The sequence below is a fragment of the Nerophis ophidion genome, linkage group LG27 (genome assembly GCF_033978795.1).
Source record: "Nerophis ophidion isolate RoL-2023_Sa linkage group LG27, RoL_Noph_v1.0, whole genome shotgun sequence".
Classification (NCBI taxonomy): Eukaryota; Metazoa; Chordata; class Actinopteri; order Syngnathiformes; family Syngnathidae; genus Nerophis; species Nerophis ophidion.
This window is the reverse complement of record NC_084637.1, coordinates 34832251-34851458: the sequence shown is the minus strand read 5'-3', so window position 1 is coordinate 34851458 and position 19208 is coordinate 34832251. Positions and strand designations below refer to the sequence as shown.

Genomic DNA, 19208 nt, shown 5'->3' with positions numbered 1-19208 from the left:
CGTTTTTGCTAGCAAAATATCCTATATTCATTGAATTCCACGTAAGTCAACCTAATTTTATTCATTATTTGTTTTGTTTTATAAATATATGATGTTTTCACTGTTAGAATTTGCATCAAGGCATTGTTCAAAACAGATAAGCCGAACCTTATTTCGATTTTTTGGGCAACATTGAGAGCTTTGCAGTAACTTAATTTTATTTTAATACAATAAAAAGTTTGGCAGTAAAATTTCCCAAATCCGGGGAAAAATGATCAAAAATAGCCATCAAAGGCAAATGTGATTAGCGCATGTATTTTTCAAGATTTAATTTATCCGTAAATTTTCACCCTTGTTTTATTTTTATAAAACTTTTTTTTTTTAATTCCACTTTTTGAATTTGCGCAGTCATTGCTAAAAATAAACATATTAGCTGGCCATTATTTGGAATTTGAGCAACATTGGGAGGAATTTGGGTAACGTAATTTTGCTCCCCCCCCCAAAATGTTTTCCTAGTAAAATTTCCTATATAAGGGGGAAAATGATAAGAAATAGTCATCAAAGATAAGTGTAAAAAGCAATCTGTGTTTTTTTCTTGCTTTAATGTCACCTTAATTTTATTTAAACATTTTTTTTTAATTTGCATCAGGCATTATTGTTAATAAACATATGAGCTGGACAATATTTTAGAATTTGAGCAACATTGGGAGAACTGCTGTAATTTAAATTTGTCCATCCATCCATCTTCTTCCGCTTATCCGAGGTCGGGTCGCGGGGGCAGCAGCCTAAGCAGGGAAACCCAGACTTCCCTCTCCCCAGCCACTCGGTCCAGCTCTTCCCGGGGGATCCCGAGGCGTTCCCAGGCCAGCCGGGAGACAAAGTCTTCCCAACGTGTCCTGGGTCTTCCCCGTGGCCTCCTACCAGTTGGACGTGCCCTAAACACCTCCCTAGGGAGGCGTTCGGGTGGCATCCTGACCAGATGCCCGAACCACCTCATCTGGCTCCTCTCCATGTGGAGGAGCAGCGGCTTTACTTTGAATTCCTCCCGGATGGCAGAGCTTCTCACCCTATCTCTAAGGGAGAGACCCACCACACGGCGGAGGAAACTCATTTGGGCCGCTTGTACCCGTGATCTTGTCCTTTCACTCATAACCCAAAGCTCATGACCATAGGTGAGGATGGGAATGTAGATCGACCGGTAAATTGAGAGCTTTGCCTTCCGGCTCAGCTCCTTCTTCACCACAATGGAAGTAAATTTAAATTTACTTCAATAGAAACCTTTTTGCCAGTAAAATGTCCTATATGTGGAAAAAAAAAGATAAAAACAGCCATCAAGGAAAAATGTACATAGCAACGTGTTGATTTTTCTTTCTTAGAATAGAGTTTTATTGTCATTATTGCAATGAACAGGTTCAAAGAACAACGAAATTGGAGCAGCTCCTCCTAAGGTGCATATACAATTTCTTGCTTTACTTTGTCCCTCGTATGTCACCCTTATTTATTTATGGGGCGGTTTAGCTCGGTTGGTAGAGTGGCCGTGCCAGCAACTTGAGGGTTGCAGGTTCGATTCCCGCTTCCGCCATCCTAGTCGCTGCCGTTGTGTCCTTGAGCAAGACACTTTACCCACCTGCTCCCAGTGCCACCCACACTGGTTTAAATGTAACTTAGATATTGGGTTTCACTCTGTAAAGCGCTATATAAATATAATTCACTTCACACACATTTTTTTATTCTATTAATACATAACACTTTCACCTTTAGACTTTGCGTCAAGGCATTGCTAAAACAAACATATGAGCTGGACATTTGGACTTTTTTTTTTTTTACCAAAATTGGGATAACTGTGGTAACTTCATTTTACTCCAATAAAACCCACTTTTGCCAGTAACATTTCCTACATGAGGGGAAAATTGATAAAAAAATATCCATTAAAAAATGCAAAAAGGGACGTTTTTTTTTTCTTGCATTAAATTTACGTCTCACACATATTTTATTTTATAATGATTCATCTTTACTTCTAACAAGAGGTAATGTTGCTGCTACATGGTGGCTTTTTAATTAAAATGTAAAGATTTAGCCAGCAGTCAAAGACATTAAAACATCGATTGCTTTCCTCCTCTCCAAGGTTCTCATAGTCATCATTGTCACCAACGTCCCACTGGGTGTGAGTTTTCCTTGCCCTTATGTGGGCCTACCGAGGATGTCCTTGTGGTTTGTGCAGCCCTTTGAGACACTAGTGATTTAGGGCTATATAAGTAAACATTGATTGATTGATTGATTGATGAATTGAGTCCTGACTTTGAGCAACTCAAACGTGACGTTGAAACAACATGCTTTTTGACGTCGATTTGCCCTTTGAATTGTGGTCATTTCCCAACCAACAACAATTTACAAATACAACTATTTTTCAACGTTGTTCCAAAGTCAGTTTTAAAGGACATGTATGTATAATCAACATTGTATCAATGTCTTGTGCCTTCTCGGTGAGACAAAACGCTTTTGTCATTAGTGAGAAGCTTTCACTCCATCCTATATAAAAATCTCCCACACCTACGTGTCACAAAATATGGCTTTATTAAGTAGGTACATGTGTGGAAAAAGATACATTGAAGGACTGACAACCAAGTGATTGTAGAACATAAATAAAAAATATTTTCCACTTTACCATGAATATTTTTTCTGTCCAGAAAAAAAAGATTGAATCCCAACAAAGGCAACACTAAATACATATAGTAAATAGTAAACACAATTTTAAATATATAAAAAAAATAACCCCGACATCAAGCTGACATATGTCCAATAAATATCAGTATAAAACGGGCTCTTGTCACAATAACCAAAAGAACATTCAATGGTCATGGTAAGGGCTGGGTGATATAGCAGAAATGATCATTGTTTTTCATTAGATCATCAGATCTTCATTAATATTAAATCCTTTTATTTAGTTGTTAACCAGACAGTTTGAAAGTATCTGTACAAAAACTAAGGAGATTAGCTCAGAATAGTTATAAAGTAGAAAGCAAATAAATAATAAAAAGCACAATAACATATCAAACGCTTTAAGTTGACATGCATTCAAGTAAAAGAAAGCAGCAGTTTTTATTTCAACACTGGTGGCCAAACTATAGTGTCCGAAAATGTAGCAACTAAGGTGTTAAAGATGGTCACGTCCAGAACAGCCAACTTGCTGGCATTGGCAATAGCAGGAGTTGCACAGTGGTTTTTTTTTGGGATGACAAGTAGTCATCAAAATTTGCTCAAAAAGAAGAACATATCACCTTTTCCACGCTTTGAGGTGGGAGTGACAGGTGTCCTGAAGACAGGCAGAGAGCAGAGAGCAGAGAGCAGCGTGCTTGCTTCCCGGCTGGAGTAAACATTCACCCCCCCCTGGACAAACGTTCCTTGTTCTAAACATTGACAGCATTTCAATCATATTACGTCAATTTCCGCGTTTAAGAATAGATTCTGCCGTTCATTCCGCTGTCCTATAAGCCCCCAGCTCTATTCACGGTGGCCTGATGGAGAAGATGGCGGCTGCAGTTTCTCAGATTGGGAGTCTTTGGCCTCTGTGTCTGATGAGGAATCCAAGTCCTGGGCCTGCTGTTGATTCGTCCACATGTCCGCATAAAGGCCTCCCTTGTGCAGCAGCTCCTCGTGTCTTCAACAGAAAGAAGGTGCTTTTGCTGCTAAGTCCCAGAGAATGCTTCTATCAATGCAAATACAGCACTCACCGTCCTCGCTCGGCAATCCGACCCTCGCGGATGACCAAAATCTGGTCTGCTCCAATGATTGTGGACAACCTATGAACAGCGTTTGTTAGCTACAATATGAAGGAAGGTTCACCTGTGTCTTTATAACTGAAGCTTTTAATTCCACACCAACATTTTTTGCGTATAAATTTGGCAAACAGAATTTTTTTTAACACCTAATCATGCAGACAATTTCATTCAATAGAAATTTGTGAGCGAACTTTTTGTGTTGAAAAATTCAGTTTGTCAAAATACAGTGTTTTAAAATTAATTGTAACATTTTTAGTGCAGAAGTATTTGTTGTTTCAAAACCCCCCCAAAAATAAAAAAAGATAAAAAAATGTATCGCAGAAAAGTTTAGTTCAGAAATATTAAAACTCAAGACCCACTTCCAATAAATTAGGACTGAAGCAATCAATCCTGTCTTAGAACCAGCCAATGGGGTGTCAAGTTTGCAGTCACATGACACAGGTCTTACAATAGATACTTCCATCAATGTTTATTTATATAGCCCTAAATCACCAGTGTCTCAAAGGGCTGCACAAACCACAACGACATCCTCGGTAGAGTCCACATAAGGTCAAGGAAAAACTCACACCCAGAGGGACATCGGTGACAGTGACAATGATAACTTTGAGAAACCTTGGAGAACCCAGGGGACTGAAAGCAATGGATGTCGAGCGGGTCTAACATGATACTGTGAAAGTCCATTCCTTAGTGGATCTAACATAACGGTGAGAGTCCAGTCCAAAGTGGATCCAGCAGGAAACCATCCCAAGCGGAGGCGGATCAGCAGCGCAGAGATACTTCAAACTTGACACCTCATGGACCGTGTCTGAGACAGGATCCATTGCTTCAGTTTTAATTTACCTGAAGCCGGTCTTGAGTTTTGAAGGAACATTTTTTTCTAAATTTAACTTTTCTGCGATGCATTTTTTTTTTTTACAATGAATTTTTAAGCCCACAAATTTTTATTCAATTGTCAGCATGATTGAAAGTGTAAAAAATTCACATGTCACAATTCAAATCCCCAAAAATCTTTCATAATAAAGACCCAAACAAAGGTAAGGAAAGGACAAGTATTTGTTGTTGTGTGATACCTGTGAGCTACAACAACTGTTGTACGATTAGCACAGACTTTGGCTAGTGAGGCCTGGATGTTGCGTTCTGTTTGGGTATCGAGCGCCGATGTGGCCTGAGGAAAATGGGGGATAAAAGTTTACAGACTTATGAGATTCTGAAATCCATTCTAAAATGTCAAACATTGTAAAATGTCTCAGTCACCTCGTCCAGCAGGATAATCTGTGGTGCTTTGAGGATGGTTCTAGCAATGGCCACCCTCTGCTTCTCGCCTCCACTCAGCTTGAGGCCTCTTTCCCCTACCTGTGTGTCATAGCCTATGGCGGAGAAACATTACAGCCCATTATCCTTTTGAGAACTCAAATGTCCGCTGTAAACCTGGAATGCAAATCACCTTCAGGGAATGCCACGATTCTGTCATGGATATCACCAGCGATGGCGGCATCCTCCACCTCCTGGTTGCTGGCGGAGATGCGACCGTAGCGGATGTTCTCCAGTATGGTGTCGTTGAACAGCACGGTGTCCTGGGGGACGACGCCGATGTGCGCTCGCAGAGATCTCTGCTTCACCTGAACAACAAAGAATAGAACAGACGGTGTCATCCTGGTCTCCTCACCACCTTAATTTGCTGAAATCAGGGTCTTATCCGTCAGTTCTAAAATACTACGTCATGAAAGCGCAGAGATAAAATAAATGTTTCTGTCAAAGTTCAATAATACGTTTAGGGATTGTGTTACACTACCTAGACATAAGGATGGAAACCGATTCTTGTACTTTTTTTGTCATTGACCGAATCCCGTTGGTCCTACTTGGCATGGATTCATGTTAAATCCAAAGGTGCAATATTATGGTGCCTGAGTTGCACCTGACGTGAACGCGCCATCACTCCAGCAGCACCGAGAGCGGACTCAGCCAAACTACCTCTGGGTCATTTTGCAGTTTTTGATGCCAACAAAGAAATTGGCTCAAAAAACGCCCCAGTGTAAGTACAGTAAGGCTTTACTGTTCCAAAAATGTGCTAGCGTGATGCTAATATATATTGGCTTTGCTATTGACATGCTGCTGATTAGCATAAGTCATTTTACATGACGATTTCAGCACCTCCAAATTTGTTAAGACTACAATTAAGATGCATGTTGCAATCAATACACACACACAATTATATATATATTTATTTATAAATGTATATATATATATATATATATACATACATATATACACACACATGTATATCTATATATATATATACACATACACACACAATTATATATATATATATATATATATATATATATATATATATATATATACACATAGATACATATACACACATACATACATATATATATATATATACACACATACATACATATATATATATATATATATATATCTGCGATGAGATGGCGACTTGTCCAGGGTGTACCATGCCTTCCACCCGATTGTAGCTGATATAGGCGCCAGCGCCCCCCGCGACCCCAAAAGGGAATAAGCGGTAGAAAATGGATGGATGGATATGGATATAGATATATATATATATATATGTGTGTGTGTGTGTGTGTTTGTGAAAAATCACAAGACTACTTCATCTCTACAGAACTGTTTCATGAGGGGTTCCCTCAATTGTCAGGAGATTTTTCTCCTGAAGATTAAGGGAACCCCTCATGAAACAGTTCTGTAGAGATATATACACATATACATACATACACATATATACACATACATGTACACATTTTTATTTTCAAGCAACTTGTTTTCAACAAGGAAACAACCACTCATGACAGTAGCAAGAAAAAAGTTTGGTCAATAAATCAAAATGTATATATTAAAATAATATATTATCTAATTTGACTTTTGTTTCCTTTGTAAACATTCCACAAGATGGTGCCATTTACACATTCTTTGACAGTGACGTCACTTTGTCTGCTTTATCTTTGACAGTGACGTCACTTTGTCTGCTTTATCTTGCATGTCATCAACCCTGCGGATTGTGCGGTAGTGCATCCAAATGATAAGTTTCCTTTAACATTTGTACATTTTTCTTTTCTTCTCCATCTGCGGACATCTCTTCTCAATTTCAATTACAGCAGCTAAAAGGTTTGAGTAGGTTCAGTTACTTATTAAACTCCTCCCCTAAGTTAAGTGCCTGCGTGAGTGCGTGCACGTGGTAACATTCACATGAATAGAGCCTTCTGGGACGATCTCGGTGATGTCATTACTCCAATAAATGAAGCCAACAAATCAGATTTTGATTCTGAGAGGGCAGCGAGGGCAATTTGCATGAAAAAATGCTCTCAAATCAACGAATTACAATTGCGAATTGGTTCTCCTTGTTCACTTGGAAGGGCCGTTCAAAGGACTCGACTCGTTCGCAAACGTCACATCTCTAGTTTAGGATGGGGTGGGAGCTCTTCACGAATCTAATAATAATAATAACGATAATAATAATGATCACAAAAAAGGAGTATTAAAGACCAAAATGTGGCCACAAAAAATGTGTTTAGGGTCACATAAGCCATAGTGTTGAAATCATTTCTCACAAACACTTACTTTGGATATGTCCTGACCGTCGATGCGGATACAACCTCCTTGAACGTCATAAAAGCGGAAGAGTAGTCGGACGATGGTACTCTTCCCGGACCCTGACGGTCCCACCTACAGCAGGTTGAGCAAAGATAAGCATGATGCTTTGTTGTGCGGACTACTTCCACACAGGCGGCGTCACACATACCAGGGCTACAGTCTGACCGGGCAGTACTGAAAAGGAGACGTCCTTGAGTACCTCCTTTCTGTAAAACAGTAACAAACACTGAGTGGACCCAGCAGACATTTCACCAAGGGTTTACGAAAACAATTATGAACTGACCCATCTGTGTAGCGGAAGTAAACGTTCTCAAACTCGATTTTTCCCGTCTTGTAGAGAAAATTCACAGCGTTGAGGTCATCTCTCACCTGCGGTACGGGAAAAGACAGGCTGTGTCAGAGAAGACGCCGAACACTTGATGGAGCACCTGCCAGAGTCACGTGTACCTCCTCTTCCTCCTCAAAAAGCTGGATCATGCTTTCCATGTCAATGAATGAATTTTGGATCATTCTGCGAGAAAAAAGGAAGAATGTGATGAATTAACTGAGGCCATGTCCACACCAACACAGGTACTTTTAAAATGGCCTCTTCATTGTAAAAACGATCACCACATGAAAACAGTCATCGGCTGTCATACGCATTTTGTTCAATTAGAAACCAGACTTTTTAAAAATCATGTCCAGTCCTTGAGATCTCTGTCCAATTGCAACAACAAAGCCACATCTCAACCTCCCCCTATTCATTAATTTTTTTAATATACAGTAGAACTTCGATTTACTGAATAGGTCCTTGAAAAGTGTTCATGAATCCAAAAGTTCATATACTAAGCAAATTTCTCCAGAAGAAACAATATAAATAGGAATAATGAGTTCCAGCCTCGACAGCAGTCCATATTTGAGTTAAAGTTTGTGCAATTTGAAGCCAATCTAAGGTGGCAAACAAACATAATAAGGTTTTGATGAATTAACTATCTCTTTATTAACACGCCAAAACAACACAGACGACAAACTGCTGTCCCCTGTATGCACTGCTCTGCCGACACATGCAGACGCCTCTTCGGTGCCCTCACAAACGATCGGAAATCACAAAAATTCTTAACTTTAACAACTACGTTGCTATAATAATAGCTATTTGTAAAATAAAATCCACTTAGTGCATAAAACTACTTATGATTAACGTCACCAAAGTCCTCTCGTGAGATGCTCTTATGTAGCAAACAGAGAGCGAGAAGGGATCAAAGGGGGCGGGGCCGTGTTCATACTTGAAAGAGGTGTCGCTGAACGAGAGGTATACTTAGACTTCGTTGTTGAATAAGGCTCGATTCGAATGCTCCCTACTTCTCCTCCCCTCTTAAATTTGACCCTCCCCTCTTATGTATACATATGTATTCACCGTTTGCTAACAGTGACATATGGCATACAAATGTTCCTTTACTTTCAAAATGCCGTCACAAGCCATGCTCTTTTTATGTTATTTTGCTTGTCTCTATTAAAAGAAGACAACATTTGGAAGACAAGGTTTTTGGCAAAATATGCAAGTGCTGGCGCATCTGCTTGCAGTATATACAATGTGATTCATTGTGTATCCATGTTTAAAGCCAATATTAACGTGCAGTAGTTTGAAGTCTTAGTAAAACTACGAATGTCATTATGAAAATCATAAATTACGCTTATTATATTTGTACGGTTCTCTGGGTTTCTGGTCTGCCATCTTAATCCTTGCACATGGTAGTGTAGGAAGGTAACAAGGAGAGAAGGGGAAAAACAAGGGCAGAGGAGGGATATTCCAATTGAGCCTAAGTCCGCTTTTGCATCTTTTTCCAGAAAAGTCAGTTCTCATCATATTGAAAATTTGCTGTGGTATGAAACTGGCTTCTTCAATCTTTTCAATACGAGCAAGCATAAAATGAATGACTGAAGCGTCCGTACACACACACAAAGGTTGCACAATCTAAAAATTCATAAACCCAAATGTTCACAAATCCAGGGGTTTGTAAATCGAGTTTACACGGTAAATATTTTTTAACAACCCAATCCATATTACATTTAATATCAGCGCATACTTTTATGAAGCCTAGAAAACATTGGCCATTATTTTTTCTCCGCCCGTGCAAGTTATGAAGCGTACGCACATGCATCTGCCGCTATGCAGAATAAAAAAAACAACCTTGTAGTTAAATGACTTCCTGTTTTGTTGTTAACTAAGGTTTAAAAACATGAAATAATGTTGCATATTTCTTATGACACAAACCACAAGGCTTAGTATTACCCATCCACACAAACAGGCCAAAAGACAGTTTTTGAAACTCACTGTGGTTTTTAAAAGTCTTGGTTTTTAAAGAGCAAAAGTACACGTTTGTATGTGTCAAAGTGGAGTTGTGTGTTCTTACCTGTAATAGGTGCCGAACCAGTTGAGGGGTGTATACAGTTGGATGATATATGTTCCAAACAGAACAAAATCACCAACCTGGGAACGTACACAGAACAAAATGAAGCTCGCATTGTAGTGACATTCAGAAAAACACAAATGCAGAGTAAATATCAGCACCTGGAACTTTCCTTCGGTCACAAAATAGGCACACAGCAGGGAGCCGGCCAGCAGGCCTGATCCGATGATGAGGTTCTGGGTTTGATTGAGGAGGGCCAAGGAAGCCTGGGTCTTCCACTCGGACAACTGCAGTGTGGAGACACAGAAGTGTTATACACACACACTGCCATCCGACTTTGCAAAGTGGGTGTCACCTCCCAGCGGCCTTTGACAAACCTGGTATTTCAAGATGGCATCCTCAAAGCGGCTGACCTCATAGTTCTCCGCATTGTAGTACTTCACCGTCTCGAAGTTCAGCAAGGAATCCACAGCCTTGCTCTTGGCGTTATTGTCCTGCTGGTTCATGTCTCGTCTATACTTGGTCCTCCATTCTGTGATGATGATGGTCAGAGCTGGTGGACAGGTAAGCAGAGTTTAGGACTGAGAATTATACAGCGGGGCCAAAAAGACGATCTCTGAGGCGCTGGTTGGTGTTACTCACTGAGGTAGAGGGTCATGCACACAAACACAATGAGGCCAAACCAGGCGTTGAAATAGGTGACAAAGTAAATGATGGATATGACGATGTCGGCAATCGTTGGGAAGATGCTGAACACGATATAGCTGTGGAGAAAGATAAAGAAAGAAGAGTTGTGTTTAAAAAACATTTAAATACATATACAGTATAGGCTGTAAATAGTGCTACTCTATAAAAAGCATTTTTTGTGTCCTGTAGGACAGTGTTTTTCAACCACTGTGTCGACCTACTCAGTGGCCTAGCGGTTAGAGTGTCCGCCCTGAGATCGGTAGGTGGTGAGTTCAAATCCCGGCCGAGTCATACTAAAGACTATAAAAATGGGACCAATTACCTCCCTGCTTGGCACTCAGCATTAAGGGTTGGAATTGGGGGTTAAATCACCATAAATGATTCCCAGGCGCCGCACCGCTGCTGCCCACTGCTCCCCTCACCATCCCAGGGGGTGAACAAGGATGATGGGTCAAATGCAGAGAATAATTTCGCCACATTTAGTATGTGTGTGACAATCATTGGTACTTTAACTTGAATACTAGTGTGCCGTTGGAGATGATATGTACATACATTTATATATATATATATATACACACACACACACATATAGTATGTATATATATATACATACATATATATATATATATACACACACACATATAGACATACACACACACACACATACATATAGACATACACACACACACACATACATATATATATATATATATATATATATATATATATATTAGGGCTGCGCGATTCAATTCAATATCGATTCTTGGGTCGCGATTCGATTCAATATCGATTCTTGGTGTCGAGCGATTCTCGATTCAAAAATGATTTTTTCCTGATTTAAAAGGATTGTGTATTCATTCAATACATAGATTTCAGCAGGATCTACCCCAGTCTGCTGACATGCTAGCAGAGTAGTAGATTTTTGTAAAAAGCTTTTATAATTGTAAAGGACAATGTTTTATCAAATGATTGCAATAATGTAAATTTGTTTTAACTATTAAACGAACCAAAAATATGACTTATTTTATCTTTGTGAAAACATTGGACACAGTGTGTTGTCCAGCTTATGAGATGCCATGCAAGTGTAAGCCACTGTGACACTATTGTTCTTTTTAATTTTTTTTAGAAATGTCTATTGATAATGTCAATGAGGGATTTTTATTCACTGCTATGCTGAAATTATAATTATCGTTGATACTGTTGGTGATAATATTCATTTTTGTTTCACTACTTTTTGTTTGTTATGTGTGGTGTTTGTGTCTCCTCTCAATTGCTCTGTTTATTGCAGTTCTGAGTGTTGCTGCAAAAAAAAAAACATTAATTTAAATTAAAAAAAAAGAGAATCGATTCTGAATCGCACAACATATTCGAATAGATTTTTTCCCACACCCCTAATATATATGTAAATACACACACACAAATAAATATATATATATACACACATACAGTATATATACACACATAGATACACACATATATATATATATATATCCATCCATCCATTTTCTACCGCTTATTCCCTTTCGGGGTCGCGGGGGGCGCTGGCGCCTATCTCAGCTACAATCGGGCGGAAGGCGGTACACCCTGAACAAGTCGCCACCTCATCGCAGGGCCAACACAGATAGACGGACAACATTCACACAGTAGGGACCATTTAGTGTTGCCAATCAACCTATCCCCAGGTGCATGTCTTTGGAGGTGGGAGGGGCCTATCCCCAGGTGCATGTCTTTGGAAGTGGGAGGAAGCCGGAGTACCCGTAGGGAACCCACGCAGTCACGGGGAGAACATGCAAACTCCACACAGAAAGATCCCGAGACTGCAGGACCTTTGTATTGTGAGGCAGACGTACTAACCCCTCTCCCACCGTGAAGTCATATATATATATATATATATATATATATATATATATATATATATATATATATATATATATATATATATATATATATATATATATATATATATATGTTACACACACACACACACACACACACACACACACACACACATACAAGATGGTCTATACATATAATAATCAATTAACACAGCCACCTGAGCAAGCTGTTGATGGACGAGGTGCCGCGGTCGATGCTCCTGAGCACGTCGCCGGTTTTGCGGCCCAGGTGCCAGCGCAGGGAGAGAGAGTGCAAATGAGCAAACAGGCGCACTTGCACCACACGGTTGGTGAACTGCTGCACCCGAATCCACAGGAAGGAGCGCAAGTTACTGACAAACCCTGAGGCGCCTGTAAGAGAAGGAACGGCGTCACTTGCAAAGCACGCTTTTGGCTTCCTATCACTCGGCAGAGCTGACTCAGCATTGGAAGATTGAAAGGGTGGATCGTACCTGCCCCCCCGCCCTGCAGGAACTTCAGCAGGACGTAAATGCACACAGTGGTGGCCAGAGTGTGCCAGCTGCTTCCATCCGTCAATTCATTCACTGAGGGAGGACCACAGAATGGTTATTCAGTCCCTCTAGGACTTTTTTGGGGGTTTGTTACAGTCTAATTTGTCTGACAGGTGCCATTTTTGGAGGCTTATTATTTTCTTTAATCAACATGTGATGTTATGAATTTGTATACTTTTTTAAGTGTTCCTTTAAAAAGCACAGGATCTCAACAAAAATCTCAAAATAAATAATTGATGTATTACTCACTTTATACCAGAAAGACTTAAAAGAAACTGAATGACAGTAAAAACCAGTAATTTCCGTTGGTAAAAGAGATGAGAGGGGTTAACGTCACACTTCAACATCTCTAACATGTAAATGCTGCCTCGTTGCTGGATCTGCATCGTAAACGAGAATTTTTTTAATTGATTTACCCTGGATAAATAAAGATTAAATAAATATATAAATGCATGTCAACTAGTAAATTAGAACGCTGAATTCTACATTACCCATAAGGCTTAGCGCTGCAAACAGGAACTAAAGTAGTTCTGAGCTACGTGGGAACACGACATCTGCGCCATTCGAGCAATAAAGAATATATTTTTTTCCGGTTGTTACTTATGCTTCGTCTACACAGGAAACAAACATAAGTTTTGGGTAAACAGTTGAGGCTCACAAACAAATCTGAATGGCGAAAATGATGCTTATTGGCCAAAATGTCTTTGGAGAACGTTGCGAGGTGTTGCATAGTTTGCCAACATTGGTTGTTATTTTCATTCATTTCCTAGAGGGACTGTTTATTACAAAAAACAAGGAGCACCATGTAAAGCTGAACTGTGTACTTACCAATATTTTTGTAGTAAATAGGTACAAAGACATTGATTGCCCTCTCAATTCCCAGGAGCACCAAACAGAAAAGGACAAGCAGCTGCAGCCAGATGCTACCCCGAGGCCACATGTACGGTAAAAGCAGCCGCAACTTCTTCCTGAAGTCCTGCCAGGTGGACTGGTTCTGGCCCGGTCTGCCCAGGAGGCTCTGACGTGGAGACAACGAGCCTTTTAGAATAAGCAGGAGGACAGAGGGACATTTTGCACGTCAGCACCTGTGCGCTCTGCTCTACGTCTCGCTCGTCTTCATTTATCAGCAGTATGTAAGGTCTCCGTGGCAACCCTGGGGCTCTGATGCCAACAAAGAATAGCAGTCCCGTGCCCACATAGCGAATCAACCACAAGGCAAACTGGACCTGGGGGGTTCATTGACACTTAAAACAACAACAACAACATCATCATCATCATCATCATGGCGGTAAAAGTGCAGCGTGTGACACAGCAAGCGGGCAAAAGGAGTGATCACTAAAGATAACGCCGTCAGAGTGATGCATGCAACTTCAAGTGCTTGGAGTGGGAGGGGCAAGATGTGGCCTCCTGGAAAGTCAGACTCACTCAATGACTCGGCAAAAAAGGAGTGCAGCCTGCACCTCTCATCTTCTCATGTTGAGTAGGTTACTATTTTCATTAAATAAACATTTCTCCTCAGGGATTATTGAAGTATTTCTTATTCTGATAATTGTTGTTATTCAGGAAACCGGACTGACAACATGCACTTGAGTGGAACGACAACTACGCAGGCACGCCTTTAATGACAAACCTTTGACACTGTTAAGAAAGTCGCCACTATCAAACATGATAACAAACATTGTGCAAATACTTAATGACAGCGAGCAATATTTGGAAGAGTTAACAACACAATTGTGGGGAAAGCTGAAATATGGACATGCATTGTAAAAAGCAACCCTGGAACTATAGAAATAAAAAAAGTACACTTGATGCAGTCCAGTTCTACCAGTATTCTCTAGTACTGCAGACTACAACCACAAGAATGTGTGTGCCTTTTGTGTAGTTTTTGTAATTCAACCTCTCAAGGTTATCTTAAATGTAATTATTTCCTCAACTCTAGATCTGATAGTAGACATACTGCACAACTCAAAATGTGAATTGTCCCACTTCAGGCAATATTTTTTGTGTACAAGGATCCTATGGCAAAGTTGACTCATTTGAGTATCAAGACCAAAGTAACAGTTTTAGCATAAAATTAGCTAAAACGTGAAATTTAGCCAGATAGTATTCATGCTAATAGCATATTTGCACTAAGCACATTACCGCGATTGAACAAAAATAACACAAAAAAAAACTCCATCAAAATATTAATTAGCTACCAGGACTGTGTTGGGATTTTAGTCGTAGTTAAAACCAGCAAATCTAAGAAACTTATTATTGCAACGTTTTTAACATGACTTGAGTGAAAGCCTAGAGACACATGTTAATGGAATTTCATTTCTCCTGGACGTAATTTGCACTGGTTTTGTAAAATGGCCAAAAATATTGTTGAATTAACACGGCAACAGTGGCGTTCTAAAAGCTACATTTTTGATACAGCTTTAGATCTCGACTACTGGTAATATTGTGGTAAGTGCATCAATATATATTCTCTTACCTGTTGCTGATTGTCCTGCAAGTCCCACCACCAATGTGGACTATACCAGGAGATAAATGCCAGGTTCTCTGCTGCAAACGCCACTGCCCAGAACAACAGCAGCGCTGTGCTGTGTCCCCGCGTCCGGTCCATCAAAAGAACTCGTCGCCTCTCTATTCTGAGCAAGGCAACGGCCCAAGCCCAAGCCAGGGCACAGAAGCAGCCGTACAGAACCACATAGCCAGGCAACTGTCCTCCTTCGGTGGCTCGCCACACCATCCCACCCACAAACTGAACCAGGAGAAGGATGGAGACCACCTGCTGGAGTCCGTAGAGGCGAGAGCGAGGAATGAACTTGGGCTCCATCGCTGTGCCATATTTCTGGAAGAAAATGCAGTGGACGGTGCCCAGGAAGAAGGCGATGGTGAGCAGGACAGCAGGGACCAGGGTGAAGTAGAAGCAGGGGGAGATCCCTGCATCCACCCAAGTCTGGGAAATGGAGGTGTCTGCTTCACAGTAGCTGCGTATCAACGCCATGACTCCTGCTGGGAAGGACAACTTTAAAGTAGAAATGTGACGTTCGCCAACAAATCCAGTCATTTGAAGGGCTCTATAAAGCGAACAATGACAACCAATTCCCAGTTGGTAGCTGTTTGTTTATGCACATATAGATATTGTGTCTGCAATTCCTTAGGCCAAATGGATCAACTTTTTTCTGTTAATTAAAAAAAAAAAAATTTTTTACATTTTTTTTAATTAAAAAAATGTATATGTATACACTAGTGTGTACTAGTTTTGTCCCGATACCAAAATATTGTTTACTTTAATTTATAATTATTGGCTTTATTTCAACAAAAAATCTTACAGTACATTAAACATATGTTTCTTATCACACGTTTGTCCTTAAATAAAATAGTGAACATACAAGACAACTTGTCTTTTAGTAGTAAGTAAGCAAACAAAGGCTCCTAATTTAGCTGCTGACATATGCAGTAACATATTGTGTCATTTTCCATTCTATTATTTTGTCAACTTTATTAAGGACAAGTGGTAGAAAATGAATTATTCTTAATTTATTGTTAATATCTGCTTACTTTCTCTTTTAACATGTTCTATCTACACTTCTGTTAAAATATAATAATCACATATTATTCTTTAGTTTGATATTTTACATTAGTTTTGGATAATACCACAAACTTGGGTATCAATCCGATACCAAGTCGTTACTTTTCAGAGGTGGTATAGTACCGAATATAATTCATTAGAATCGCGGTACTATACTTAGACCGGTATACTGTACAACCTTAGTACACACATACATACACTTATTTTAAATGAACTTTTTTTAAATTGTAGTTATTTTCTACATATTGTTTTTATTTGGATCGTTCATCGTTGTGATATGTAGTAGTTGTAGTGTAGTTTTTTTGTCACATTTTTATTATTTATTTATGGGCAGCAAAGCTCGGTTGGTAGAGTGGCTGTGCCAGCAACTCGAGGGTTGCATGTTTGATTCCCGCTTCCGCCATCCTAGTCAGTGCCGTTGTGTCCTTGGGCAAGACACTTTACCCACCTGCTCCCAGTGCCACCCACACTGCTTTAAATGTAACTTAGATATTGGGTTTCACTATGTAAAGCGCTTTGAGTCACTCGAGAAAAGCGCTATATAAATATAATTCACTTCACTTCACTTATGTCGTACTTTTTATGGTAGTTTTCTTTTTGTGTCCAAAATTTGCATTATATTCTTATTGTTTGTGTACTTTTATGTATTGTTAGGTGAGTGGAAATTCAAAATAGTGATGCATGGATATTATGTCACCACCTAACAAAAATAAAATTTATGGTTTAAAATGTTACCCCCAATAGAGTCATACTTGTGTACATGTAAATTATTCGGATCCATTGGTGATTGTTTTCTTAATGAAAAAAATGTTTAAAAAAATATATAATAACAGGCTAGTTTTTTTGATCGGCTCTTTGAAAGGAAAAATCCGACTCCCTTTAGAGAGCCATAAGTATATATTTTACAGCGGGCGTCTCAAACTCAATTTACCTGGGGGCCACTGGACGCAGAGGCTGGGGCGCAAGAAAAGATTTCTTTAAAAAAATCTTTGCATACTCCTCAGCATGTCTAGTTGTATAATGACGTTTCAAGTTGTATCCCTTGTGCACCGCAACTTTCTCTGGTCAAATAAGACACGTGGGGGTGCATCTGTGCTCAACAAAGAAATATTGCTCTGTGTTAAAGCTTTACAACAAACAAAGAAACACCGGCTGTGTTTCGGTGCTAAAGGCAGCTGCAATACACTGATTTCCACCAACAGCATTCTTCTTTATAGTCTCCATTATTAATTGAACAAATTGCAAAAGATTCAGCAACACTGATGTCCAGAATACTGTGTAATTATGCGATGAAAAGAGACGACTTTTAACCGTAAGTGGTGCTGGACTAATATGTCCGCTACAACCCGAGACGTCACAAGCACGCGTCGTCATTCCGCGACGTTAATATTTCATCATTGATATATAAACTATCAGACTGCGTGGTCGGTGGTAGTGGCTTTCAGTAGGCCTTTAAAACTGAAGAAAGATAAGGAAGACTTCTATAAACAAGTTATCGATGCTTTTGATCGGAAGGAGCTGGCATGGATTTCATTTATGAGTAAAGGTAAAACCATGATAATGTTTTTTTTTTATTAAATGTGCTTTTCATGATGGTATCATTACATCACACTCAAATTTTTACTGCATGCTTTTGGTAAGTGCCGGCTTGAGAAGAGGTTTTAAAATAATTAGCGCATGCTTACTTTTACCGCATGCCTTTGGTAAGCGCAGGAGGGAGAACAGGTTTTAGATTAATTAGCGCCCCGGCGGCAATTCAAGGAAATACGGTAAACAATAAAAAAACAAATAATGATATGAATTGGTCCATGTTATCGGGGACTGTTATTACTGATGAACAAGTGTCGCGGTGTGACTGCAGCCAGGCACGTAAGAAAACCCTTGTTTCCATGGCAACGTCTCTGTCGCTTTCACTCATTTGCCGCTTTTCCACTAACGCAGGGGTAGGCAACCCAGAACGTTGAAAGAGCCATTTTGGACCCAAATAACACAACGCTGTCAAGCTCCATTCATACAAAATAACGTCTCGTGTCTGAGACCCCTGCTTTACAGTCACTGCACTTTGTTTTGTCTCTCACTTTACGACCACAACGTCCCCGAAAGAGAAGCAGAATGAAGGTGACTATCAATGAAGATATTCCTAGAACATAAGAGACCATGTTTGTGTTTCTGTGAAGTGTCGCTGTTACCTTCTTCTTGTTGTTGGAGGTCAGTCAGAGGTTAGCTTGAGGGAGCCAACAAGTCTCTCGCATGGGATCATTCACGATTCAGCTCCGAACAAGTTGAGCGGGACAAAGTGCGGACAAAGTGCGGGAGAAGATGCCGGGCGGGCGGACAAAGTGCGGGAGAAGAAGGCGGCCACACCGCACTCATGTTGGCGAGGACTGTTACGTCTGTTATGTATTCTTGCCTCCTTCGTCTGTCCTCTGCAGCCTCTTCTAAGGTGCATACCGCCCCCTGCTGCACTGGAGTATGCCACACTTTTATCATTTTGTGTGAAATTGGTTGTTTCTTTTTGTAATTATGCTTATATTTCACTGTTTTTATTTTTTTTATTCTATTCAATGCAGGGGTGTCCAAAGTGCAGCCCGCAGCTAATCCTTTACCGGCCCGCCACACATTCTGCAAAAATTGCAAAATTGATAGTATTGCAAAAATGAAAAATAAAACATTTAGAAAAAGTGGAATGAGGTGAAATCTAATGAGAAAAAGTGGCAATGTTGACACAAAGCTGCCATGCAGGCAGATTTTTTTGT

At 39.9% G+C, this 19208-nt stretch overlaps 1 protein-coding gene and 1 long non-coding RNA gene across 2 annotated transcripts; one reads left to right on the top strand and one right to left on the bottom strand.

Moving 5' to 3' along the window:
* Positions 1-2534: 2534 nt before the first annotated feature.
* abcb6a (ATP-binding cassette, sub-family B (MDR/TAP), member 6a) lies at positions 2535-18879 on the bottom strand. Its single transcript, XM_061889913.1, has 19 exons — positions 18642-18879; positions 15349-15872; positions 13958-14098; positions 13701-13890; positions 12813-12905; positions 12519-12711; positions 10421-10542; positions 10156-10331; positions 9940-10065; positions 9782-9858; positions 7839-7902; positions 7675-7760; positions 7540-7597; positions 7359-7463; positions 5203-5377; positions 5013-5125; positions 4829-4923; positions 3711-3779; positions 2535-3637 (listed from the first exon to the last, which is right to left on the bottom strand). Exons 2-19 carry the CDS (start codon positions 15862-15864, stop codon positions 3481-3483), a joined length of 2556 nt encoding a protein of 851 aa, XP_061745897.1. The 5' UTR covers positions 15865-15872; positions 18642-18879; the 3' UTR covers positions 2535-3480.
* LOC133544512 (uncharacterized) lies at positions 13601-15705 on the top strand. Its single transcript, XR_009804662.1, has 2 exons — positions 13601-14352; positions 14436-15705. It is a non-coding gene; the product is annotated as an uncharacterized LOC133544512 (long non-coding RNA).
* Positions 18880-19208: the final 329 nt, after the last annotated feature.

Excerpts from the sequence above, each read along its gene's own strand:
- abcb6a (XM_061889913.1), bottom strand. The coding sequence starts at position 15,864 with ATGGCGTTGATACGCAGCTACTGTGAAGCAGACACCTCCATTTCCCAG. Across the intron at positions 13,891-13,957 it reads ACGTAGAGCAGAGCGCACAG|AGCCTCCTGGGCAGACCGGG; the intron begins GTGCTGACGTGC and ends TCTCCACGTCAG. Across the intron at positions 12,906-13,700 it reads TATTTACTACAAAAATATTG|TGAATGAATTGACGGATGGA; the intron begins GTAAGTACACAG and ends GTCCTCCCTCAG.